This window comes from Amphiura filiformis, chromosome 20, assembly GCF_039555335.1.
Source record: "Amphiura filiformis chromosome 20, Afil_fr2py, whole genome shotgun sequence".
In the NCBI taxonomy this organism is placed as follows: Eukaryota; Metazoa; Echinodermata; class Ophiuroidea; order Amphilepidida; family Amphiuridae; genus Amphiura; species Amphiura filiformis.
Genome location: NC_092647.1, coordinates 44,537,363 through 44,564,527, shown reverse-complemented (window position 1 = coordinate 44,564,527; position 27,165 = coordinate 44,537,363). Strand labels below are relative to the sequence as shown.

Here is a 27,165-nt window from a genome sequence, read left to right as displayed (position 1 = left end):
AATAAATTACCAAAATTGGTATCTACTGCTGATAGCAATACATAACCAAAATTGCTATCTACTGCTGATAGCAATAAATTACCATAATTGCTATCTACTGCTGATAGCAATACCACAATTGCTATCTACTGCTGATAGCAATAAATTACCACAATTGCTCTCTACTGCTGATTGCAATAAATTACCATAATTGCTCTCTACTGCTGATAGCAATAAATTACCACATTGCTATCTACTGCTGATAGCAATAAATTACCAAAATTGGTATCTACTGCTGATAGCAATACATAACCAAAATTGCTATCTACTGCTGATAGCAATAAATTACCACAATTGATATCTACGGCTGATAGCAATAAATTACCAAAATTGATATCTACTGCTGATATCCAAAAATTACCATAATTGGTATCTACTGCTGATAGCAATAAATTACCAAAATTGATATCTACAGCTGATAGCAATAAATTACTACAATTGCTATTTACTGCTGATAGCAATAAATTACCAAACTTGCTATCTACTGCTGATAGCAATAAATTACCACAATCTACTGCCAATAAATTACCTAATTGCTCTACTGCTGATAGCAATAAATTACCACAATTGCTCTCTACTGCTGATAGCAATAAATTACCATAATTGCTATCTACTGCTGATAGCAATAAATTACCAAACTTGCTATCTACTGCTGATAGCAATAAATTACCACAATTACTATCTACTGCTGATAGCAATAAATTACCATAATTGCTCTCTACTGCCAATAAATTACCATAATTGCTATCTACTGATGATAGCAATAAATTACCAAACTTGCTATCTACTGCTGATAGCAATAAATTACCACAATTACTATCTACTGCTGATAGCAATAAATTACCATAATTGCTCTCTACTGCTGATAGCAATAAATTACCACAATTGCTATCTACCCTTGATATTTCTTTTTAGATCAAACATCTAGGAGATAACACAGAGAGAGCAATACATTGGTATGGTTGTTAAGAAGATTTGACTAACTTTGAAATTTCACCCCTGCATAAGCGGCCATTTTAGATTTATGCAAACTGGGCACTTTTCCACTACACAGCAAGGTTTTAAACATAGGCTACAGGCTGACACGAGCTTTATAAGACAAAGGAATTTATCAATCAGCGTGGCTGACAAAACTTAAGTCTGTTCTTAACAACACTGGTCTCTCCTATGTGGAACACAGATTTAGAAATGGTTAATCGATCTTGGCTTAAGAATACTATTGGTCAAAGGCTTGTCGATATCTTTAGACAACAATGGAATACTGAAGTAAATGCCAAAAGTTATTGTACTAATTACAGAATTTTTAAGACAGAGGTTCAGTTTGAAGAATATCTCACCATCCTCAACCAACGCGACCGTATCAGACTCTGTAGATTTAGACGTAATAACAGTAAAATACCGATCGTTACATGGCGTTACCAGGGTATTGAACGGCACAATAGAATATGCCCCTTGTGCACAAACGCTCAACTTGGGGACGAGTTCCACTATCTTTTTGAATGTCCGTCTCTGTTTGAAGAGAGGAGGCTGTTCCTAAAACAGTCTTACAACTTCAGACCAAACACTCTTAAAATGAACACTCTTTTAAACAGTCAGAGAGGTTATCAAAACGTTGTCATAAGTTTTGTCATTGTATTATGAAAAAGTTTAATTGACTCATATTCTGAAAGATGTCATTGCAATAGGTCTATAATTATGTGGGTTTTTTCCTCTCTCTCTCTTTGCACACTTTTGTTATTAATATATCGTTATATTGTATGATATTGTAGGTTATGATAATTATATCTTATTGTAACTCTGTTATACCAAATGTTTTGGTGGCATAGAGACAAATAAAACTTGTAAAACTTGTAAACTTGGATTTTGGGGACCCTTTATGTGTTTATTAAAATAATATGCTTTTTCTGAAATGAATGGTGATTAAGTAGATTCTGTTGCAATTAGTGGTGGGTTAACCCCTTATTTTTCCTAATTTAACTAGCCTATTATAGTATAGTAGCTTTAATAGCTTCTTACATTATTTTACAATGACACTTACCACAAGTGGATTGGTTGACTACTCAATTATTTCAAATGTAGATTTCAAGTTGATACAAAAATATTTATTTCGCTTGCCGTATTATGTATAATGTAAGATAAATGGTTCAAAACATACATTATTGCCAGAAATAAAGGGCGTGTTGTTCAGCAATGGCTCAATGTTAGTTGGTTTGCAGTTTTGACAACCTCAAACCACTAACATCTCACCAGTCCTCACCACGCCCTTTACTTCTGGCAATGGTCTGTTCCTCACCTTTTATCTGATACGTAGTGGTGGTGATTCACCCTGCTCCCCCAACACATGCACCAACCCCCAGGCACCGACCACCCCATTCCCCTCTCTAAATTCCCCTCTGATACTTAAAAAATTAAGGGGGGAAACATCCCAACACTTCAAATCGGAGAACACACAGCATGTTTGTATTACCAATACTCTGGTAGCAGTTGATCGGTTCTATGCGAACGAACTGAGCTCGAGGACGAGAAGGAAACTCGCTCATCACACCACTAGTAGTATATGTGCATTCGATAATGAATGTCTGTAACAAAAATAATTAAAATTTCATTAAGTCGCAGAAGCCCTATGATTGTCTCAATAATTATTAAAGAACATCAATGCAATTTTTAGTCTTTTGGGAAAAATGTGTATCTTCAATACGAAAGTTCATTTTTTTTCAATTCAAATGATGGCCGACTTCTCCTCCCCACATACACTTTTTAAAGTGTATGTACATATCATTTTAAAGTACATGTCATTAGATTTATAAAGTTTACTTCGAGGACTGTTAAATGCCAAAAATATCAATTTATAATATTTTGCCATAAATTTTGTATTATATCGCGAATTTCAAAAAATCTAGAATTATTTGATATCAGATCCTGGTGTGTCTGTTGTGCTCTCAGGTCTCACAAAATACTGTGTAAAGGTGGGTGATCGATCCCTTAACAAGATTTGACCAACTTTGAAGTTTCACCCCCGCATTTAAGCGGCCATTTTGGATTGTGGAAGTTGGGCACTGTTCCATTAATTAAATTTCGGGGACTTTTGATGTGTTATTTAATATGCTTTTCTGAAATGAATCGTGATTGAACTACACTGCAAATTTTGCAACGGTTGACCCGTTTGTATACAAATGGTTGAACCAAGTGATTTGACAAAAGTGTTTGTGAACTATTGGTTGAAGTGTTTGAGGTGTTTGTAAACAAACGGTTCTTCTTCACGGATGCAGGTTTGCAACGGATAATCTATTTAATATCAAGCAGCAAAACTGTGGATCCGTTTGTATACATACAAATAGCTGAACCAATTGATTTGAAACAAGTGTTTGTGAACTATTGGTTGGGGGGTTTCAGGTGTTTGAAAACAAACGGCTCTTTTTCATGGATGCAGTTTTGAAACGGATAATCTATTTAATATCAAGCAGCAAACAGTGGACCCGTTTGTATACAAATGGCTGAACCAATTGATTAAAAAAAGTGTTTGTAAACTATTGGTTGGAGTGTTTCAGGAGTTTGTAAACAAACGGTTCTTCTTCACGGGCAGGTTTGCAACGGATAATCTATGTGGATCCGTTTGTATATAAATGCCTGAACCAATTGATTTGAAAAAAGTGTTTGTGAACTATTGGTTGGAGTGTTTATAAACTGATGATAAATATTTACAGATCTATCTGAGCCTTGTGATGTGGCTATATTTTCCCATAAAAACCGTGATTTTGAGCTAGAAAATTCATCCGACCGCCACTTTCTGTACAGTGTGTAGTATATAGGACAAAGGAAATCGATCGACAGCATCGTTCGTTTCATCATTCGTCATTGACTGTATACGCTGGCGAAGTTATGTAATAATCGGATTAACTATCATAGCAATAGGTGAAAACAATTTTTGAATATACCGCGCTGCACTGGTACTTTCACGCGGTACCTCTGCATTGAACCATGTCATTCTGAAACTCGCACCTGTAAGATTAGTATCTTTGAAAAGACCGGTATTGTATTCAATCTATGATTGCAGACATCCACAGGTGATGAGTTCAACCTGCTTGTAGTGCAGCGCGATATATTCAAAATTGTTTTCACCTATTGCTATGGTAGTTAATCCGATTTATTACGTAATTTCGCCAGCGCATTGAAGTGTAATCACGTACTGTACATTGTACGTACTGTACACAGTGACCATGGGGGAATTCGGATCTAAGTAACTCTGAATTGAAGCAGTTAATTTCACAAATGAAACAAGAAATTATGACTAAACTGGATGAAAATCGACGAGATATCAAAGAGATAAAAGAGGAACTGAGAACATTGAAATCGACAACAAAACTGCAACGAGTAATCATTATTATGTGCAATATATTTTCTCTCATTTAATATGATCTTAATATGCTAAGTAATTCATTTTTGAAAGTATGTGTGTGCCGAGAAGGAGTTTGAGTATGTAGTCACTAGTGCATGAGTAGAGATAGAGTTTGAATAAGTGGTGCACAGTGTCATCGACCAGGGATCGATATAATGGGATAGGCATCGTAGTATTACGTAACACACCGAAAGATGTAGTTTAACTCTAGACAATAGGCGCCATATTGCAGGAGGGTTAGAGTTCATAGAGGAAACGTTAAAGGTTAGTAGATTAGGTCACCCAGGCACATCACTAATGTGTTTCCCGAGTTGTAATACCGACAGGTAAAAACATTGATTTTGTAAAATTCTCCCGATTTTTAAAAATTACTAAATGAGGTTAGTACTTCAAACCATTCTTTGATGAATCTATGCAATATGACGGTAATTTTTGAAACATCTAAGAATCAATCTTAAACATCTTCATGATATTCATTTTTTTGCGCATGGTCAAAGCATGCTCTTGCGCTATCCACAGACTATCCGGTGGAAACTTCAAAGCAACGATCATGCGTTAATATTTACAAAATGGCGAATGATGTAGTTTAAGTCGAACAATAGCGTGACCGGCGTGACGTAGTTTTTGGCATTGTTCCTATATGCACTTTCACCCTCCTGCATCGACCCTATATCTTCATGGCAGAAATCGCCATGGTAGGTTGAATCCACAGGGCACGATTGGCCATTTGGTTCAGACCTTTGAAGCTCTTTGAGACGAATAATTAGTCGAGGGACATGACTAAGGCTACTCACAATAGCCGGGTAATTGATCTTGGTTGTGCGTGAATAAGCTTGTATACCCCATTGAGGTCAATGGTCATCGACTTTTATACTGCCTAGTATAGTGAGTGCAGCTGTACTCATAGACTCTGACTACACGATGTAGTATATACAGGACCAACGCAATATAAAATTAGAGTTTTGGTCCGATTTTGAGTTCAAAGCGCACGGCCAATTTTCAAAGCGCATTCTAGCGACCATCATATCTGTTCAACACGTATTTTCAAGTGTATGAGACCACATCTGGTTTCTTGAGAAAAATTCATTTACGGGAGATATTCATCATTTTCTAACCCGGTATCCGAAGATTTTCGTCTGATATCAAAATCGTGCATAGCAATTCACGTGTATCGATCCCGTGTATTCATTTTAGTGTCTCTGCTGCACCAAATAATTATTAGCCAGGCGATGTCGGTGTGTGGTGTGTAAGGTCAGTGGGTGTGAGCTTGTGGTAGTGATAGTTTAGGAGTGGATATGGGATGCAGGGGTGTGTGTGGGGATGTACATGTGGATGAATGGGTGAAAATGAATGTGTGGATGTTTTAGTATGTAATTTGCTCTTTACTTCATGTTTTTGCTGTATTTATATGTACATTGTATTTTAGCATTTATACTTATGTATTTTAATATTTTATATGCGTGTACTTTTGTAAAATTGTTGCATTTCAGTTTTTATACTGCTATGACAATTGTGTAATAAACCTTTAATGAATGAATGAATGAATGAATGAATGAATGCTGTAATTCTTGATGAAATGGAAAAGATCAAATCAACAGTGGATACAAACGTACTTGATTTGGAAGAAACATTATTACTATTACTATAGAAAGAATAACTTATTGGTATATGGTGTGGAGGAAAAGAAAGGGCAGAGGACATTAAATCAGTCTTGATGGATGTGTGGCACCACAACTTTTCTGTATCTGATGATCAACTGAAGAGGGGAATAGTTATGACTGATTGCCACAGACTACCTCAGTCAAAATTTGCTAAACGTGACAATAATGGGAAAATGCCTCCTTGTCCTATTATTGCGAGATTTGCTTATACATGTGACCGACATTTCTTTGTGGACCCAAAGAATATGAAAGGCGAAAGCAAAATAAGAGTACTACAGGACATACCTCCTGTTATGAAAAGAAAACGTGGGAGGCTGGCTTCCATCGCTTACAATCTTAGAAGGGAAAAGCATGCAACTCATGACAAGGATCAATGCCAGGAAGACCAAAGTTATTTTGGAATACAAGCCCAGGAACAGGCCTGATGCTGACAACATTGCCTGCGGTGTTCCACAATGGTCGATATTGGGCCCACTTCTTATGCAACTTAAACATTCCGTATCGAATACTACATACTTTGTACTGTACCTTGATTCTACCAACCAAACTATACTTATTTCGGTGAAAACCTACACATGCTACTTATATAAATGTCAAACTTCAAAAATGGGAAATAAGAACATTAATAAATTGTAAGTTGTCATGTTGACTGGGAATGCAGCCATTGGTTGGAGTTGGAGTATACTAACACCATTGGTTGGAGTATACTAACACTCAGAATATGTATGTGTAACGATTGGTGTGTGTATTTAATGTATGTGTTTTTGATTTTTTTTTGGGGGGGGGGCAACTATATATATGTGTTAGTATTTATGCACTAGTATACTAACACTAAGAATGTTTTTATGGGACAACTATGTGTTAGTGTGTATGTGCTACTAACACTCAGAATGTGTATATGTTAGTATACTAACGGTTAGCATGTGTATGTATTGTATTTGTTTGTTTTTATGGGACAACTATGTGTTAGTGTGTATGTGCTACTAACACTCAGAATGTGTATATGTTAGTATACTAACGGTTAGCATGTGTATGTATTGTATTTGTTTGTTTTTATGGGACAACTATGTGTTAGTGTTTATGTGCTACTAACACTCAGAATGTGTATGTGTTAGTGTACTAACGGTTAGCATGTGTATGTATTGTATGTGTTTGTTTTTATGGGACAACTATGTGTTAGTGTTTATGTGCTACTAACACTCAGAATGTGTATATGTTAGTATACTAACGGTTAGCATGTGTATGTATTGTATTTGTTTGTTTTTATGGGACAACTATGTGTTAGTGTTTATGTGCTACTAACACTCAGAATGTGTATGTGTTAGTGTACTAACGGTTAGCATGTGTATGTATTGTATGTGTTTGTTTTTATGGGACAACTATGTGTTAGTGTTTATGTGCTACTAACACTCAGAATGTGTATGTGTTAGTGTACTAATGGTTAGAATGTGTATGTATTGTATGTGTTTGTTTTTTGGGACAACTATGTGTTAGTGTTTATATGCTAGTATAGGCCTACTAACACATAGCATACATGCGTTGTATGCGTTTGTATTTTTGGGACAAATATGTGTTAGTATACTAGCACTAAAACGACTTTGAAAATTTAGAGTGTATATAGCTAGGCCCTATTACCTTATACCTTTTACTAGACCTGGAGATGCTTGTCACCCGGAATTGATGAATTTTACATGTGGAGGTTGTGTATAACATACTAATTTTACATTACGGTGGAGAACCGTAGAGACGTTGAAAATATATCCACAATCATAGGGCCTATGTATACATGCATATATAGTTCCACAAGGTGCGATTAAACAAGTGCTGGTTGTGCGCCAAATGTGTTGGGACGGGTAGGCATGGTAGGGGTGTGAGCGATGTGTCACATGATGTGGGTCGTGAATGGGCCTATAGCGTATGTGTATGCATGTAGAGATAAATTAATGTTTATAAAAATACTAAAACAATCTGCCCTAGTTATCTAATATGCAAAAATTGGTTTTGTATGCTACAGGCACGCTGACGCGACGTCACTACGGCCTGAAACGGCTCACGGTCGAGCATATGCCTACCTTTTCTCCTGTTCCCGCGTTATCTTGCAGGGGGGAAAGTGATGTCTCCGTCAGCCCTGTCTTTGCCCTGAATTCCTTCACACAGTATCTCTTGCCTGATTCTACACTCTGATAGCCTTGGGTAACAACCCCAGTCACAATCATCTCCTGTCCAAGATTCACCTGGATCCACGATGCATTGTCATCCGGTTTACTTGTCCACGTTTCATCGTGATTCAGCCTACCATACCTGAAATTTTAAAAATCAATTTACATCCTAATTATTTCCAGAAATAGGGCCTAATGCAGTTTTTTGTGTATGATAAGATGATGGTGTTCATGTGAGTCATAATTCTTACACCTATTTAAAACTTAACGTGGATCGGAGGTTAGCATGACCTAGCGGTGTTTGAAATAGGCCTACTGAGACAAATAAAGCTGACACACAAGAGGAATGGTATGGGTTCTATAAATGAGATTGCAAGGCTTAATATAAGGGATTATATTTCCGCTCCGTGTGCATAATTTTCTATGGGGAAAACGTCCAACACTTTCGGTCTGATAAATTATTGACCTTAACTCAAGAATCGCTAGACCTATACATATAAACGAGATTATTGGTTTACTTGACTCATTACCTATAGATATAAGATCAATGTATTAAAATTAAAAAGTTTAATGGCTAAAACTGGACAAATTGATTGCATCCAATACTAGAGCCAAAATAATTACTGTCTGTGAAACATGGCTAGATGATTCAGTCACCGATAATGAAATCAACATTCCTAATTTGTCTGTTATCCGTAAGGACCGTAACAAAAATGGCGGCGGTACCTGCATCTACACCAGGCACAAAAAGAAACTCGTCAGTTACATTCATCCCTGCTGTTCAATAACTTGATAACTTTGGATTATTCTGAAATATACATTTTGTTATTTGGACACTTCATTCTCATTTGACACCCTGTTCGTGAACATTGAGCAAGAATTGACCATATGCGCCTCCAAACTCTCAAACCCCAAAATGAAAAGTTGCAATTTTAACGATTCAATTGTGCCTGTTACACTGTGTGCTTTCCCATTGAAAATCGTTGAAAATGCAACTTTTGATTTTGGAGTTTGAGGCTTTGGAGACGCATATCTTGGTCAATTCTTGTTCGTTTTTCACAAACAGGGTGTCAAATGAGAAAGCAAAGTCCAATTAACAAAATGTATATTTCAGAATAATCCAAAATTATTGAACAGCAAGGATGAATATAACTGACGAGTTTCTTTTTGTGCCTGGTGTACATTCATTCTGATTTGGCATTTAATCCCAGGCCTGATTTAGACATTCCCAAAATGGAAGCTATTTGGACTGAGATTTTGCTACCAAGATGCAAACCTTTTATTGTTGGTTCCTGTTACAGGCCTGAAAAGCATTCACAGTTTATCAACAATCTTGAGAATGTCCTTTCAAAATTGCCTGCTGATTCTGACGTGATTATTTTGGGTGACATGAACATGTGCGCTTTACGTAAAGACCGAGTATACACCAAATATGCTAACATGCTCCACTTGTTTGGACATACACAACTTATTCATACCCAACTAGGATCACCCCTACCACAAAGTCTGCTCTTGATCACATTATATGTAATTATGATAATGTGATCAGTCAATATGGTGTGGTAACAACTGGGTTAAGTGATCACTTTTTCACGTTCTGTACAAGGAAGTCACCCAAACCAACATTTAACGAGCATGAAAGAGTTAAAGTAAGATCTTTAAAGAATTACAGCAAGGAATCTTTCATTGATAAGTTGCCTGAAACTGACTGGTCTGAAATATTGTTATGTAAAGATGTTGATAGAGCTTGGTCCATATTTTGTAACGTATTCTTGAACACTCTTGACTCTGTTGCTCCTCTAATCTAAGGGAAGTTCGGATTAAACAACGCTCTGAACCATGGATGACAAGTGAGATTATTGATGACATCAGAGAAAGAGACTGTTTGCTTGCAAAATTTAATAAAAACAAACATATATCTGAATAATATAAAGAGTACTGTAAGTTACGTTATAAAGTCCAAAGAGAGATAAGATCTGCTAAACAACAGTACATGTTGCATAAGATTGAAGCAAATAAAAATGATTCTAAAAAGCTCGGGAAAAATCTCAAAGAGCTTGGGTACCAAAACAAAACAAACGACTCTACCAATATGGTTTTAGATATTGATGGTAAAAAGTGTTTTGAGAACAAAGAAGTTGCTAATCATTTCAACAAATTCTTTACTGGGGTTGCTGCCAAACTTGGTGGTGAGCCAAGTGGTCTTTATGATGTTATTCCAACAGGTTCCAAAGCTATTACAGTCATATTAGGAATGGATCCTTTGATCTCCATGAGGTCAGTGAGGCCTTTGTCTATGATGAGCTAACCAATCTTAACATCGATAAAAGCACTGGATGGCTTGCCGGCTCGTTTTCTGAAAGATGCTGCAGAGGTCATTAAAACTCCAATCACATCTATTATTAATCTCTCTATCAGGACTGAAGTGTTTCCAAGTAAAATGAAAATTGCCACATTATATAAAAAGAAGAGCAGGTTGGAAGTAGGCAACTACAGACCTGTTAGTATTTTGTCTGTGGCCTCCAAAATTTTGGAGAAAGCAGTGTTTGTACAATTTAACAGGTATCTCACGGAAAATAACATCTTATTTAAATTTCAGTCAGGTTTTAGAGATAAATATTCCATAGACACATGTCTTATCTATCTTCAAGATCATATCAGAAACCAAATCAGTGCTGGTCGGTTTACTGGAATGGTGCTTCTTGACATCCAGAAAGCATTTGACAGTGTTACTCACTCTATTTTATAAATAAATTTATAATAAATAAATTTGGGATTTATAAAGCGCCTTTCTCCAGATCTTAGAGGACTCAAAGCGCTGTAATTTCGTTGCAATGGTGAATCATCACAATCAGATCGTATCAACTAGGTTGCTGCCGAACGGCGCACACCTATCCGCATTTAGATTGTAACATCCACCAATTATCTGTGCAGCTCCCCAAATTCCATTGGGTGAATTAAGTTTTTGATAACCAAACAACTATCACCGATTTTTGCGATACAGGAGGAAACCGGAGATCCCGGAGAAAACCTGCGAGAGCGAGCAGGGAATCGGGATAAACCAAGTGCACACGAGTCCTTGGGCCGCGCCGGGGCTTGAACCCGGGACCTCAGTGGTGCAAAACGAGGGAATTACCGCTGCGCTAACTCGCCCTCCCTTTTATGTCAAAAGCTTACTGGTCTGGGAATGAACTCCACTAAATGGTTTGAGTCATATCTGAATTGCAGATCTCAGATTGTTAATGGCTCAGACTCCAACTCTATGGCTTTAACATGTGGAGTTCCACAGGGGAGTAGGCCTATCTTGGGTCCCATTTTGTTCCTTTGTTACGTGAACGACATGCCCAATTGTGTTGATTGTATGCTCCTTCAGTATGCAGACGATAGCGCTCTTTTGGTTTCTGATAAAGATCCGTTAAAAATTGGGCAGCAGCTTAGCAACAATCTGGAAAGCTGTAACAAATGGCTCATTGATAATAAACTGTCTCCCCACATGGGTAAAACAGAACTCATTCTTTTTGGAACAAAACGTAAATTGAAGAATTGGCAAAATTATACCATTGAGTGTAAAGGGCAAACAATTCATGCTACTCCCTCAGTTAAATACTTAGGTCTTACTATTGACCAGTGCTTGAATGGTGAAGAAATGGGTCTTGGTGTCATAAAAAAAAAGTAAATTCTACAAATACGTTATTACCATGATGAACGCATTCAGTATAAAATGGTTATGAAAAAGTTTATATAATTATAAACTGAGCTCAAAAAGAAACTTATAATTTTTCACAAGGCCATATCTTGAAATCCTGTCCATCAAATTGAACCAAAATTACACACAGATTTACTTCAATACTCTACTCTTAACACATGTCAGTAACCAAGCAGTTATCCAACTGACAGCAAAATGCACTGGCATGGGACAGCTTCCTGGACCACATTCACAGCCCAGCCCTGTTTCATGAAAAAGTGTATGAAAAGCAGAAAGCAGCACCGTTTTATCATCTGTGCAAGGATCGTGTACATTCTCACAGATTTTTTGTCCTGGGTGCGAAATGTTGGGCTGTGAAAGTGAAGGAAGTCCAGGAAGCTGTCCCATAACAGTGCATTTTGCTGTTGTGTCAGTTGGACAACTGCTTGGTTACTGACATGTGTTTTGAGTGGAGTATTAAGGTAATCCTGTGTGTAAGTTTGGTTCATTTTGATTGACAGTATTTTAAGATATGACCTTGTGATTCACAAGTTGTAAAAAATTATAAGTTTCTTTTTGAGCTCAGTTTATTTGTGACAGTAAAAGTAAAGTATACGTAGGCTTATATTATTGAATGCAACATATCATAATGGCATAACTAAAGGGTTCACAAAAAATAACTCCCCCCTAAAATTACAAAACATTTTTTAGCATAACTTGACATACATTTCGTGGATTTGAAAATTTTAAAAACCTGTGAATAAAGGAATTGTTTTTCTACCCTCCCAACGTTCTTTCGTCTTAAAATCTTTTTGTTTTGGCCAAAAATAATCACATTTTCTAAAAATGATGCTTTCAGAAAAAGTTGCACTTTTCAACATCCTCCTTTATGTCAAAATTAGCTTCAACAAATCATTATTTTGCACTACCTGATGGTTGCAAGGGTGACTAAGAGTTCAGAGACAAAAAGGTGAAGGAAAAAACAAACAATTAAATCAATCGTAACATTGATACCGAGAAAGTTTTGTGCATTGCATGTATGGGATGTTGGAAAGCGCAAGTTTTTTTAAAGCATCATTTTTGAAAAGTGTGATTATTTTTGACCAAAACAAACAGATTTTGAAAAGGGATAACTTTGGTAGGGTAGAAAAACGATGCCTCTATTCACAGGTTTTTAGATTTTTCAAATCAACAAAATGAATGTTAAGTTATGCAAAGAAATGTTTTGTAACTCCTCAATTGATTTTACCATTTTTGAAACACCGGCTCAATAAAATCTTCTAGAAAAACCCTGTACATGTCAATTAGTCATTGTTTTATACTGCAAGATGATTGCATGGGTGACTGGGTAATCGTATACATAAAAATTAGAGAAAACAAAAACACCATTAAATAAATCAAAACATTGATATCGAGAATGTTTTTGTACATCAAATGTATACGATGTGGAAAAGTGCAACTTTTTCTGAAAGCATCATTTTTGGAAAATGTGATTATTTTTGGCCAAAACAAAAAGATTTTTTAAGGAAAGAACTTTGGGAGGGTATGAAAATGATTCCTTTATTCACAGGTTTTTAGATTTTTCAAATCAACGAAATGTATGTCAAGTTATGCAAAGAAATGTCTTGTAATTTTAGGGGGGGAGTTATTTTTTGTGAACCCTTTATAATGGCACTTCAATACTGAACAATTCTAATTTTAGAATCTGCCAGTTTATTACGAGTTAGACTTGGGAAGCTAACATACAGAGTCAAATCAAATCAAATCAAAATGTGGCTCCTGAATGAACGAATGAATGAGTGAATGAATGAATGAATGAATGAGCGAATTAATTAATATTAATATTAATGAATAAATAAATAAATGAATGAATGAATGAATGAATGAATGAATGAATGAATGAATGAATGAATGAATGAATGAATGAATATGTGCACACCTAACCCGACACGCTCGTAAGAACGAGAGTAGTGCTATACTCCTCCCCAGGCTAAAATTACAAAACATTTCTTTGCATAACTTGACATAAATTTCAATGATTTGAATAATTTAAAAACCTGTGATTAGGCAAAAAAAAAAGGTTTGTCTCAAAGCTCGCGAGAAATTTAAAAACAAATGCGAAATGCGATTTTTTTATTTTTTTATTCCCGACTTTTTTTTCATGGTATTTTGAGAAAAAAAAGTCTGATTTTCGCCGATTTTTTCTGGAAAAACTAAGCTTTGAGACGAACCTTTTTTTTTTTGGCCTTAGATGAATCTTTTTTCTACCCTCTTAAAGGTTTTTTTTTTTCAAAATCATTTTTCTTTGGTAAAAAAATAATCACATTTGTCAAAAACGATGCTTTTAGAAAAGTTGCACTTTTCAACATTTACAAAAGCGTTCTCGGTATCAACGTGATTAATGTTTTTGATCGAATTGTGTTTTTGTTTTCTTTAATTTTATGTGTTCGATAACTCACGTCACCCATGCAATCATGACTTATTGACATAAATTTCGACATGAATAGGGGTTTCTTTCTCACCCGGTGTTTTAAATGGGAGAACTTCGCTATTTCGAAGGTTCGCTATTCCGAAGGTTCACTATTCCGAAAATTAAGAAGGTTCTCTATTACGAAGGTTCTCTATGTCGAAAACAGAAAAGGTTCTCTATTCCGAATATGAGAAAGGGTTCTCTATTCCGAATATGAAAAAATGGGTTCTCTATTCCGAAAACGAAAGAAGGTTCTTTATTCCGAAATAAGTCACCGTGTTCACTAGGCCTACTCCGAATATGAAAAAAGGTTCTCTATTCCGAATATGAAAAAGGGTTCTCCATTCCAAAATCTAAAACAGGTTCTTTATTCCGAAATGAGGCCGGTAAAGGAAAGAAGAGAGCTTAGTGAGTATGTAAAACAGCTTAGTAAGCAAAGAAAAAAAGAGACCTCGAGGGCCCGTGAAAAGCAAAGAAGAGATACCCTATAGGCCTAATGGATAAGAAAAGAGACCTTTGTTGGTCCGTAGGCCCTAAAGCAAAGAAAATAGGATGCCTTATTACAAGGTATCTTTTCTTTACCTTTTCCGGGCCCCAGGGTCCCCTTTCTTTGCTTTTACTGCCCCATAGTAAGGCATGTTTTCTTCGGCGACACTGGATGTAGGCCTACATAATGGTAAAATTATGTTGAATTTTCAGTTCGACTGATTGGATTGGCAATACTTGATGACCATGCATGATGACGGTGAGGTGACTACCTTATATGCAAATTGTATGCAAAGTAGCTAATTTTCTATTGTTCTTCACATGCAAAACATTGCAGACTCCACAGTTACAAACCTCAAATTGTTCTCTACTTTTACAAGTAATTGGAAGAACTCAAGGTAAAAAAAACCCCCAAAAACAAAAAACAAAAACAAAACAAAACACATAACACATTGTAAAGCGGAATTGGTATTCGGAATAGAGAACCTTTTTTCATATTCGGAGTAGAGAACACGGCGACTTGTTTCGGCGTAAAGAACCTTTATTCGTTTTCGGAATAGAGGACCCATATTTGAATATTCAGATAACCTTTTTTCATATTCGGAATAGAGAACCTTTCTATTTTCGGAATAGAGAACCTGTTTGTGTTTTGGGAATTTTCGGAATAGAGAATTAACCTTCGTATAATAGAGAACTGTTTTTTCGGAATAGCGAACCTTTAAGGGTAGACGAGGTATTGTTGGTCGAAGCAGCCTAAAAATCGATTGGTATTATCTAGATCAATATATTATTGAAAATTAACACCTTGATGTTTTGCAAAAGTTCATTCTACAAATCGTAAACTTTGCAAACTTGCTTAATTTATTGTTGTTAATGAGTTATGTACGTTTTACAAAAGTGTTGTTGTTTCAGCCCTCTTTACAACGTAACTCAAGAACCGCAGCATCTATAAAAGTATATCTGTGATATTTTAATTCTTCTACACCGCTCGCTATGAATTGAGCAATGCAGTTTTTGCCAAAGCTCACTACCATTCGTAAGATGCTGTGAACTACCAAATCACAACAGTTTAAAATAATTAATAACCTTAATTACATTCGGAATAGCGAATGGTAAAATTACACGTTCGGAAAAGCGAACATGCGGAATATCGAACCTTCGGAATAGCGAGAGGACTCGTTTTAGATATGGTAAAAAATTGTCAAAATCTTTAGGGCGTCGGTACATTCCCAATTTTATGCCCCTCTCTCGGTCTCAAAAAGCTGACTACAAACTTACTGAGGAAGGCGATCCTCGTTGTGATAAGATGACGCGGTAATCTTGTCGTCTGCTATTTCATAATTCTCCATTCCAAGAGGCCTCACACAGCATGTACAATCTAAAGGACGAAAGCCGCAAAATAGAAAGCGTAAGGTTATAATTTTTTTCTTTCTAATCTTTCTCTGCCCTACCCGGCCTCGTTCTCTTCAACTCTTATATCGTATATCAGTTGCATTTTTATGGGGGTGCAGGCGGGCATCCGCCCATAAGCAAACCTCCTGTCAGACGGCCAACCCGGGCTTCCCCGGCAACAGAATCAACATGAGAAGCTGGGATGCTGGCCGCCCAAAAAATTATGATTTTTTAGGCCTTGTACTCAAGAGCTCTTCTTGTACTCTTTGATTGATACGTCCAGGATTCCAGCACCCCACTTTTAAAATGGGATGCAACATTCCGATACAGCTTTTTTACCTATTGTGCTCCCAAAAGATATAAAACCTAAACTAAGAATTGATTATTTAAATCAGAAAAAAATCGCACATTTTCCCCGCTTTTCGTCATTGTTGAGTAATTCATTTTATATTCTTCACTAAAGTATGATAAATGAAAGTTGCTGTTCAAATGTTAAAAACATGGTCCTTTGGGTGACAGATCGAATGGAAAAATAATGGGGTCGTTCGATGACAGAGCACGTGTTTGAAAAGAAAAAGAGGCCTTTTGGTGACAGCGATGCTGAAAAAGGGGTCTTTATAAGTAACAGCCCTACATACGAGTCACATCTAAAATTGGAGTGCGCCCCGCGAAGTTTTGTCCACTTTTCGTGACAATCGACCATGGAAGTCTTTTACACATTTAAACTAAGTAGGATAGCATCTACTATAACAAAAAGTCCTTTAAAAAGGAACAGGGCGAGCAAATGAGGAACTGTCAAGATAAACATGATAAAGGTATGTGTAGTTGTGAATGATATTGATAATACAGTGTTACTTCGATTTTCATTTGTTATCATTAGGAGAGGAGTGAAATTTTGATTGAAATAATTGAACTAGGAAGGTTGGTGTTGGAAGTTTATTGTTAATATAAAATTGCTGACCGAGTGATGAACGTCCTTGATCGTGACGTTTATCCGATTTATTTGTGGTATTATTAATGACAAGCATGAACGTCAATTCGGGGGGAGGGATTTTGGGATGGAGGACACAATATAAATGATGTCTCTCCCCCCCCTACGTTTCGGCAAATACTTCCCTGGTCTAAGTATAGGTTTAGTCTCGCGCTCAGCACGCACTTCATTCTCTATACACTTAAATTTACCTTTGATTGGGGACTAAAATAATTTAACAAGCTTTGTGTGAACAATACTCGCAGTTGGCCCCGTAAGCTTGACTGGTAAAAAGATTGCCTACCCTACAGATGACTTACCCCTGGTATGCCCTTCTAAAGTTCTTTACTTCGGGCCAGAATAATGCTCACTGGACATGCTGGATAAAAAGTCCAGGCACGCCACTAGAAATGATGAACTGCAAACTGCTTCAATTGGGCCTTATATTGGAAATTAACACAATAATAGTGTAAAAAATGTCCACCAAATGCCTTCATTTTGGCGCTAATTTTGTAAAATTTTCTAACGACTGACATGACTGAGGCACCTCAGACACCCCCTGCAAATAACCATTTCTTTTTATAGCTGCATGCACTATACCACTAGCAACTTTCGATGAACAGTGATAAATTAATAATTAATACTAGTATTTCAAGTAAAAGCGGGTTGTATTTACTTCTTCATGTAGGCTACTTGTTATGGTTCAATATTTTATCTTCACACTGTATAAGATTCAAGTTTGTTGTAATAAAATTTTGTATAATTTATGGAATTGAGTTCAAATCTTCAACTTCATTCACATGATGATAATAGCATGGTAGCTATCATGAACAGTCTTATTGATTCTTTGCACCAATGCATATGAAAAGACCATGATATTTACTTTTCACCCATTTCACCATGATCCCATGATCAACATTATCAATCATTATATCATACAAATTATGTCCGAAATCTAGCTTACGAATTTTGCAGCGAGCAGGCAAATAATTATGTTGCAGTAAATGTGGACGACAAACTGGTAATCGGTACTGTGCAGCTATACGCTGGCGAAGTTACGTAATAAATCCGATTAACTACCATAGCAATAGGTGAAAACAATTTTGAACATATCGCGCTGCACTACAAGCAGATTGAACTAATCACCTGTGTATGTCTGCAATCATTGATTGAACACAATACTGGTCTTTTCAAAGATACTAATCTTACAGGTGCAAGTGATCAGCATGATATGGTTCAATGCAGAGGTACCGCGTGAAAGTATCAGTGCAGCGCGGTATATTCAAAAATTGTTTTCTCCTATTGCTATGGTAGTTAATCCGATTATTACGTAACTTCGCCAGCGTATTACGGCTGCTTCTGTCAATAATAATTATATCGTTGCAACTTCCACTAATGATCAAATGTGATTACACTAGAGGTCATGAAAATGTCAAAGTGAAACTAAAACAGGGGTGGAAGCGCGTACGCTTCTCGCCCAAAAAGGAATTCGACTCACTTAATCCATAGACTGCATTCCTCCAATGTCCTCCACATTTCTGCTGATCATTACCAGGACACGGTGAACTACATTCGTTTTCACTTGCTGTACCATGGCGCGAGTAGTTATCAGTGACATAGCCACACCAGCACTGTCTGCTGGCCTGGAGTCCTGCGTATGCATGTCCAGATGATCCACAGTGCTTGAAACACAATTCCAGTGTCATCATGGCGCTGTCATCCAATGTATTCCGGGGTAGTGCTCGGGATTCGGTATCGACGAAGCAGCCGAGGTAACCAACGTTTGAGTCTGTGTGGAATATATTGCAAGTTAATCATGACCATTCGCACAATTAAACTAAATGGGCTGGGGTCGGGAGGTGCCGAAGGATTTTTGAGAAAAACCTCACTCACTGAATGAACTTACAAAACAAATTGGTCCACATAACCGTGAATACATTAATGCATGAATGCAGTAATCTCCCCCCCCTCCAAAATACCTAGTGTAAAAAAACTGTGGTGAAAATAAAATTACCCTATAACCCCAACTACCAGCCGGCAACCCCACCTGCCCACTCCCAATTCTAATGGGTCGTCCCAAGTAGGCCTACAGGATGTAGGCCTAGTCCAACAAATTTCATAATTTCATAATAATTGTTCAAATCATTACATGTTTTAACATGTTAAAGTTAAAACTTGTTAATGCTGCACATTACTTATATCGCTGATCATTATAGGCTACGGAGGCATTTCAACAGTAGGCCTACCCTGATTTGGTGGGAAAAGGTCATTGAACTTTTACACAGAGGTCAAGATCAAAATTGCTCGGACTTGTTTGACAATATCATCAATGTGTTTCTCTAGTCATAAGGATTCAGAAAAAGTATAGTTTGACCTACTACGATGTATAAGTTATGTGGTTACGAGCAAAAAGTAACATCGTGACGTCGGGTCTAATTTTGGCACCACAGGGAGCAAAATTGAAAAATTCTCCGATTTCGTTGAAAATGGTCCCAAATTATTGGTCTTTTCGTGATAAACTTTAGCGCTTTGTATGATGTTTCGTTACGTTAGAAACATATCAAAATCGAGTTTAATCGACACCCATTGAGTCGCATTGAGTTCCATTGAATCAATTTGTCCTTGACAAATTGTTGTGTTACCTGGAAAGAAAGCGCACACAAGACAGTTAAAACTATTCTTTTTCTGGTTTCTTGCAACAAGACAAATAATTTGAGATCAATTTCATCAAAATTAGAGCAAATTTCACTTTCGCCTCCAGCGGGGGCAAATTGGACCTATGACGTCACAATGTTACTCTTTTGCTCATAACTCCATAACCATTCATCACAGATATGTCAAAGTATACTTTTTCTGAATCCGTATTACCAGAGGATCACAAAGGTGGGAGTTTTGAACAGGTCTTATTGATTTTAAACTAGACACTCTGTGCAAAGTTCAAGGACCTTTTTATACTAAAATGAGGGTACTGTTAAAATGCCTCCATAGTCTAGATTAAAGTCCCATTCAGTGATCCCGGCGAAAGTGTAAACAAGTTAAATTGTTTATAAATTGCTTAAAAGTGAAAGATAAGTCATTCAAGTTGTCATTATGGTATTTTTGAAATGAAAAATTTGGCAAAAAAACGAAGAAAACGGCAGTATTGACGAAGTTGAGGCCCATTCAAATACATGTAGCTAATTTGCATACTGTCAGTAGGCCCCTATATAAATTACAGATTCATACGTGTTTTCCATCCTTTTTTGAGGGGGGGGGGAGGGGTGGGCGACTCAAACTATGCTAAGTTTGAGATGCTCGAAACTTGACATTCTTTTACACCTGAAATATTTTCAGTACTTTTAATTTGGAAAAAAATAAATTGGGTAATATGGTTAAAGGAAGGTTTTTATTTCAAACTCTAATCGTGACCCGCAGGTCAAATTGTTAGAATTGTACATTAAGGGATCTAAAATGAGCGTTTATTGCGTTTCGACAGTATTTTTTGTGCGACATGAGAGCACCTCAGACCTATCGAATTGCATTCTGAATACGAAGCATGTCTTTCTGATATCAAATAATTTTCATTTTTTGAAAATCACAATATAATACAAATTTTATGACAAATTATAAAAATTTGATATTTTTCAAATTTTTGATATATAACAGTCCTCGAAGTGAATTATATAAATCTAATGATATATTCTTACAGTGTATGTAGCAGGGAGGAAAAGCCGACGGTCAATTGAAAATTTTGACCTTTCATGTTGAAGATATGGATTTTTTTCCCAAAAAGACCTAATTTTTTTTGGTGTTTTGGGGAAAAAAATCCATATCTTCAATACGAAAGGTCAAAATTTTCAATTGATCGTCGGCATTTCACCCCACCTACATACACTTTAAGTATAAATCATCAGATTTATAAAGTTCACTTCAAGTACTGTTAAATATCAAAAATATCAATTTTTAATGATTTGCCATAAAATTGCGAATTTCAAAAAATCAAAATTATTTGATATCAGAATGACATTCTTCGTATTCAGAATGCAATTCGATATGTCTGATGTGCTCTAATGTCCCAAAATAAACACCGTCCAAACGTTCATACCCCAGCCCTTAAACGCACCTAAACAGACACAATGCAATTTGCAGGCAGCAGCTTAATCAGCGCCAATATTGCAACATTGAAACAAACAACTATACAAACATCCAATCCATCCCAACCACATCCCCCAAGTAGGCAATGAGGATAAAGCGCCTTGCCCAAGGACACAACACGTTGGCACGAGCGGGGCTCGAACTCACAACCTAGGCCTATGTATTATGAGTCGGGCGCCTTATCCACTCGGCCTCACGCAAACGCAAAAGACAGTGCGAGGCAGTTTGAGACATTTTATTTTCGCCTAAAGAGCATTACCGTACGGAAATAATTTACATTTTTACCTTCAGTTGTAAGCTGATCAGTAGCAGAATCTGCAGAAGTACTTCCAGAATTCGTAATGATTTGCCTTGTAGTTGATTCAACGGCATCTAAAACAAACAAACAAAACACAAGCTTGTCACATGGGTGTTTGTGCTTTGTGCTTTAGTTCGTATTGCATTTAGTGTTAACCAACGTTTGCTGAAGTGGGCAAAATCACAAAAAATAACTTAGGCGATTATCGTAGCAAGGTGCGATATTTGGCCTCACTCGATCATAATTTTGAAAAATGGGACAAAACGTTTTTTGCATACCCAATCTCTCACTCAAATTTTTTCGAAGATTTTGAAATATACGGAATATGTTTTATGTTTTCTTTCTTTTTTGGGAGGGGGAGGTGACCTAAATTCAGATGCGGTTTGAGATGCTTGAAACTTAACATTCTTTTGGCCAAAAAGACAAACAAAAAAAAGTCACATTTTTTAAATGATCGTCGGCATTTTCCCCCAGCTGCATACACTTTAGATTTATAAAGTTTACCTCGAGGACTGTTAAATATCAAAAATATACATTTTTAATAATTTACCATAAAATTTGTATTATATCGCGAATTAAAAAAAATTATCGTATGGGCCTATTCAGAATGCATGTGATATGTCTGATGTGCTCTCATGTCCCATAAAAACATTAACGTTGCTATCCGAGCCCTTAACGAAGATCATTTTACGGAAATTTACTTTTTTTTATATAGGCCTATATTAGGCTACCTTCAGTTGTAAGCTGCTCAGTAGCAGAAGTACTTCCAGAATTCGTAATGATTTGCCTTGTGGTTGATTCAACAGCATCTAAAACAAACAAACAAAACACAAGACTGTCATCTGGGTGTTTGTGTAAAATTTGCTGAAGAGGACGCCCTCAATATTTTTCAAAATTCTGAATTTTACACGATTGTAATGTACTGTAATATAGCATACGGTACCCTGCAAAATCAAGGCTTGAAATGCTGTATTAACAAAACCTGATACATGATATTGCGAATAAAAATCGTCGTTTTAGTCATACAATCGAAATAGTAGTCGAACACGTATAATTAATTATGCGATGTTTTACGGTACACGGCGTTTCACATTTTACCTTCAGTTGTGAGCTGTTCTTGTGTAGAACTTTTCGATTTAGTAATGGTTTGTCTTGTGGATGATACTACGGCATCTGGGGAAAAACAGAAAAGCAATTGTCATTTTAGATGTTTTTTTCTCAATGAAAATTAAGTACTACAACTACTACCACTACTACTACTACCACTACCACTACCACTACCACTACCACTACCACTACCACTACCACTACCACTACTACTACTACTACTACTACTACGTGTGTTGCTTATCTTCGAGTTTTGAGTCTCGAGTCAAATTTTCGAGTCTCGAGTTTCGAATCTCGAGTTTCGAGTCTCACATTTCGAGTTTCGAGTTTTATACTTATTTTTCGAGTTCCGAGTCTCATATTTCGAGTTTCGAGTTAAATTTTTCGAATTTCGAGTCTTATATTTCGAGTTTCGAGTCTTGTATTTCGAGTTTCGAGTCTTATATTTCGAGTTCCGAGTCTCATATTTCCGATTATTTCGAGTTTTGAGCCTCATATTTCGAGTTTCGAGTCTTATATACCACTACTACCACCACTACCACTAGCATTGCCACTACCACTACCATTACCACTACCACTACTAGTACTACTACTACTACTACTACTCCTACTACTCCTACTACTACTACTACTACTACTACTACTACTACTACTACTACTACTACTACTACTACTACTACTACCACCACTACTACTACTACTACTACTACTACTACTACTACTACTACTACTACTACTACTACTACTACTACCACTACTACTACCACTACCACTACCACTACTACTACTACTACTACTACTACTACTACTACTACTACTACTACTACTACTACTACTACTACTACTACTACTACTACTACTACTACTACTACTACCACTACCACTACGAAATATTTCTGAAAGAGTATCAGTTTTTTGGGATCTGAAAAGAAACCTTTCTCAAGAACGATCCTGATGAATCTGTTTAAAGACTATTATGTATTTACTGTTCAAACTACTGTTGTAACTTAATGATTCAAGATTATGGACTTAAGGGTAGACGAGGTATTGTTGGTCGAAGCAACCTAAAAATCGATTTTTATTATCTAGATCAATATATTATTGAAAATTAACACCTTGATACTTTGCAAAAGTTCATTCTACAAATCGTATACTTTGCAAACTTGCTTAATGTATTGTTGTTAATGAGTTATGTATACGTTTTACAAAAGTGTTGTTGTTTCAGACCTCTTTACAACGTAACTCAAGAACCGCAGCACCTATAAAAGTATATCTGTGATATCTTAATTCTTCTACACGCTCGCTATGAATTAAGGAACGCAGTTTTTGCCAAATCTCACTACCATTCGTAAGATGCTGTGAACTACCAAATCACAACAGAATTTTGGCCCAAATTTGACATCACAGATGAATTTATCTTTTCCTTTTTTCTTTTCCATTCTAAATATTTATACTTTTATATTCTTTAGACCAACAATTTAGCAGAACTAACAAGAAAGTCTCAGGTCAACCTATGTTGTGTTTTTGATCATTGATTCATTGGCATCTAAATCATCTAGTTTCACCTGAGGCTGATACTGGTGGTGTTTAACAGTGAGAGTTCTGAATATGATTAAATTCCTCCCAAAATTAGCCATTTTCCCATTTAAAACCGCGTAATAGATAGGCCTAATTAGTGGTATTAACCTATAGTGCAAAATGTAGACATGGCCTAATAATAACGCCATTAGTGAATTGTTAGAAAATAGTAGATGAAAACTGAGAGTATTAATTAATCATAGAAAAACGTTCATTTTATATGATTTTTTAAAATATTAAAATATCTATATATTGGAAAACGTACAGAGACTAATACCTGACCTAATAACGTCATTCAATATGCTTAATGCATTGTTAGAAAACAGTAGAAAGTATTAATAATCTAGGAGAGCGTTCAATTTATGAAATTGGAGATAAAAAGCATAATTATATCGGAACAATTATTTATTACGATCAGAAGACAGAACCCATGGCAACGTCAAGTAATAGTGATATGGAAAGAGTTTACCTTGAATACAATCTAGTGTTACTATGACACTGTCATCTTTTAAAAATTAAAGAGGAATTAAAAACGCAGTGAACAGAAAATTCACCAAATTGACACCCCAAATTGCATTCTGAATACGAGGAATGTCCGTCTGATATCAAACAATTTAGATTTGTTGAAATTCGCGATATAATATAAATTTCATGGCAAATTATTACACATTTACACTTTTAACATTTCTCGAAGTTCTCGAAGTGAACTTAATAAATCTAATGAGATCTTCTTAAAGTGTAAGCAGTTGGGATACCTCTCGTATTAAAGATATATACACTCTTTCGTGGTTGCAATTTTTTAAATACCGGTATCATGATTAGTGATCAACAATCCTCGTCAAAATGTGTTGGGACACCGATACGTATGGAAAAATCATTCCATGTTATCTATGTTATAGCATAATCTCCGTTATTTTTAACTTGTGCTGAAATGGCATTTTTTTGCTGTCAAGCCTAAACCCTTCCCTAACCCTCCAAATCTCCCCTTTCCCCACCAATTTTAGGTATACTTATAGATTACATTAGTAAACTTTGTTCGGGAAAACTGGGATCATTTACATTACCCTGTACTGTTGAGAGTGTCCCCAACACTTTTTGCGAGTTTTGCGAGTATTGCAGCCTATTAAGTATAGGGAGCAAATTTCACTTTCTTCACCGTTTGGTCTTAAAAGGACACTCCGTCACGTGTTGGCTTTAAAGGGGTAATCAGAATTTTTTGTAATAATCAGCGCCCCTCCCCTAAAAAGCGCCCTCTCCACCCGAGACAGGTGACACTCCTGATAGGACCGGGGTCAAAATTCATAAAAAGTTGTGTCTTTTTTAAGTTATATGTATCTCAAAAACTGAAAAAGTGGTGTCAAATAATTTTTATTAAATACACGGGATAGGTACATACCTTTAGAATCTGCACTTGAACACTGTAGTTTCTCACGTAACTCCGCGACATTGTCATTGTTGACAAGTGTTAATGGATCATCTGTATAAAAGAATTTATCCGATCCTGGGAGAGGTGCCGGGTTCATTCCCCCGAACAGAATTTTGGTACAAGTACATAAGGCGTCCTTAGTATAAGGCAGGACCCAACGTAAACCTAATTTAGGATCACGTGGGTCAGGTTGCTTTCCCATGAAGCAGTCAATGGCTCCACCATGTCCACAGTAACAAATGATAACTGTATTCAAAACATTACAAAACCAAACACACATTTTAAAAAAACATCAAAATTCAACTCGTCTTATTTTAGAAAATTAAGTTTGATGACTTCATTGAACATGTTGAAGAATAAAATGATATTAGTGACAAAAATTCCAACTTGTCTTTAATAATCGTGTTATCCTTCTATTTGTTTGTTTGTTTACTTGTTTGTTTATTGTTCGGTGATGCTTACCTGTCAAAGCCGCTAATGCGAATTTTATCGTTTTAGCCATGTTGAAGAAGATTCGGTAACTCTAAGTCATATTCCCGTCTCATCTAAATTGATTCCTGATATTTGATGTACACGTCCTCCTCGCTGGTAGGCAAGAAAGAAACTAATACTCCTCCCAAAGATATAACTATAGCAGCGTTGTCTGTTACCATAGTGACACCAGGGGAACCACTTATTATGATGTCCTGGTATATTAAAGAAATGAGGGTTTTGACTACTTTTTTTTGCACCTTATATTTGTAATTATTAACTGTTTTTGAAATGTTCTTGATATTGTAAGGTTCACCTATGAAGGTGTTCTATCAATTAAGTTTCAAAAATATTGCATAATTGCAAATGAAAATGTACAAAATTATATCACATCACATGTATTCCATTCATGATGGGCTCCCCAGTAATTTATAAGCTGGTATCCAGGGTTGAGTAGTCGGTATTAAAGTGCATTGGTCGTTGCCAATGTTTAGCTATTTTTGGAATGATTTTATTGTTTAGATGTCAATTATTATGATTAAATGTGTCATTATTGCTATCAATATTCGGCTATACGTTTAAAATCTACATTAATCATTAAAATTTCAATTTGACACAAAATTAAAACATACATTAGATCAGACTGTTACATTATCATAATAAGGTTCTATAATTTAACAGAGTAGTCAATAAATTATAAATACACATTATAGCTTCAGAACTTTTAATCGTATTCACAATATTTTAATATAGAACATGTAGAAAGAAGGATGGTTTATTTACGCGCATTTTGATTACCCATTCGTCAAATGCCGTCTCCACGCAGCTGTCGACTGCTGATGACGCCTTTCAAATTTTCTTTAAAAATTACATTTACATGTTTGGCATCAGTA

At 36.2% G+C, this 27,165-nt stretch overlaps 2 protein-coding genes across 2 annotated transcripts; both read right to left on the bottom strand.

Annotated features, from left to right (window-relative positions):
* Positions 1-2,433: 2,433 nt before the first annotated feature.
* Positions 2,434-19,040, bottom strand: LOC140142004 (lactadherin-like). Its single transcript, XM_072163907.1, has 4 exons — positions 18,757-19,040; positions 16,175-16,274; positions 8,169-8,397; positions 2,434-2,618 (listed from the first exon to the last, which is right to left on the bottom strand). The coding sequence occupies exons 1-4, from the start codon at positions 18,965-18,967 to the stop codon at positions 2,448-2,450; spliced, it is 711 nt and encodes a 236-aa protein (XP_072020008.1). The 5' UTR covers positions 18,968-19,040; the 3' UTR covers positions 2,434-2,447.
* A 762-nt stretch (positions 19,041-19,802) lies between these two features.
* Positions 19,803-26,383, bottom strand: LOC140142343 (uncharacterized). The gene is made up of 5 exons (XM_072164313.1): positions 26,264-26,383; positions 25,772-26,047; positions 22,789-22,863; positions 21,678-21,764; positions 19,803-19,900 (listed from the first exon to the last, which is right to left on the bottom strand). The coding sequence occupies exons 1-5, from the start codon at positions 26,301-26,303 to the stop codon at positions 19,803-19,805; spliced, it is 576 nt and encodes a 191-aa protein (XP_072020414.1). The 5' UTR covers positions 26,304-26,383.
* Positions 26,384-27,165: the final 782 nt, after the last annotated feature.

Coding starts and splice junctions, on each gene's coding strand:
- LOC140142004 (XM_072163907.1), bottom strand. CDS start 18,967: ATGATGACACTGGAATTGTGTTTCAAGCACTGTGGATCATCTGGACAT. Junction 16,275..18,756: donor GAATGCAGTCTATGGATTAA/GTGAGTCGAATT, acceptor TTCGTCCTTTAG/ATTGTACATGCTGTGTGAGG. Junction 8,398..16,174: donor AACGAGGATCGCCTTCCTCA/GTAAGTTTGTAG, acceptor TTAAAATTTCAG/GTATGGTAGGCTGAATCACG.
- LOC140142343 (XM_072164313.1), bottom strand. CDS start 26,303: ATGGCTAAAACGATAAAATTCGCATTAGCGGCTTTGACAG. Junction 26,048..26,263: donor CGCATTAGCGGCTTTGACAG/GTAAGCATCACC, acceptor TTTTGAATACAG/TTATCATTTGTTACTGTGGA. Junction 19,901..21,677: donor TGATCAGCTTACAACTGAAG/GTAAAAATGTAA, acceptor CTTTCTTTCCAG/GTAACACAACAATTTGTCAA.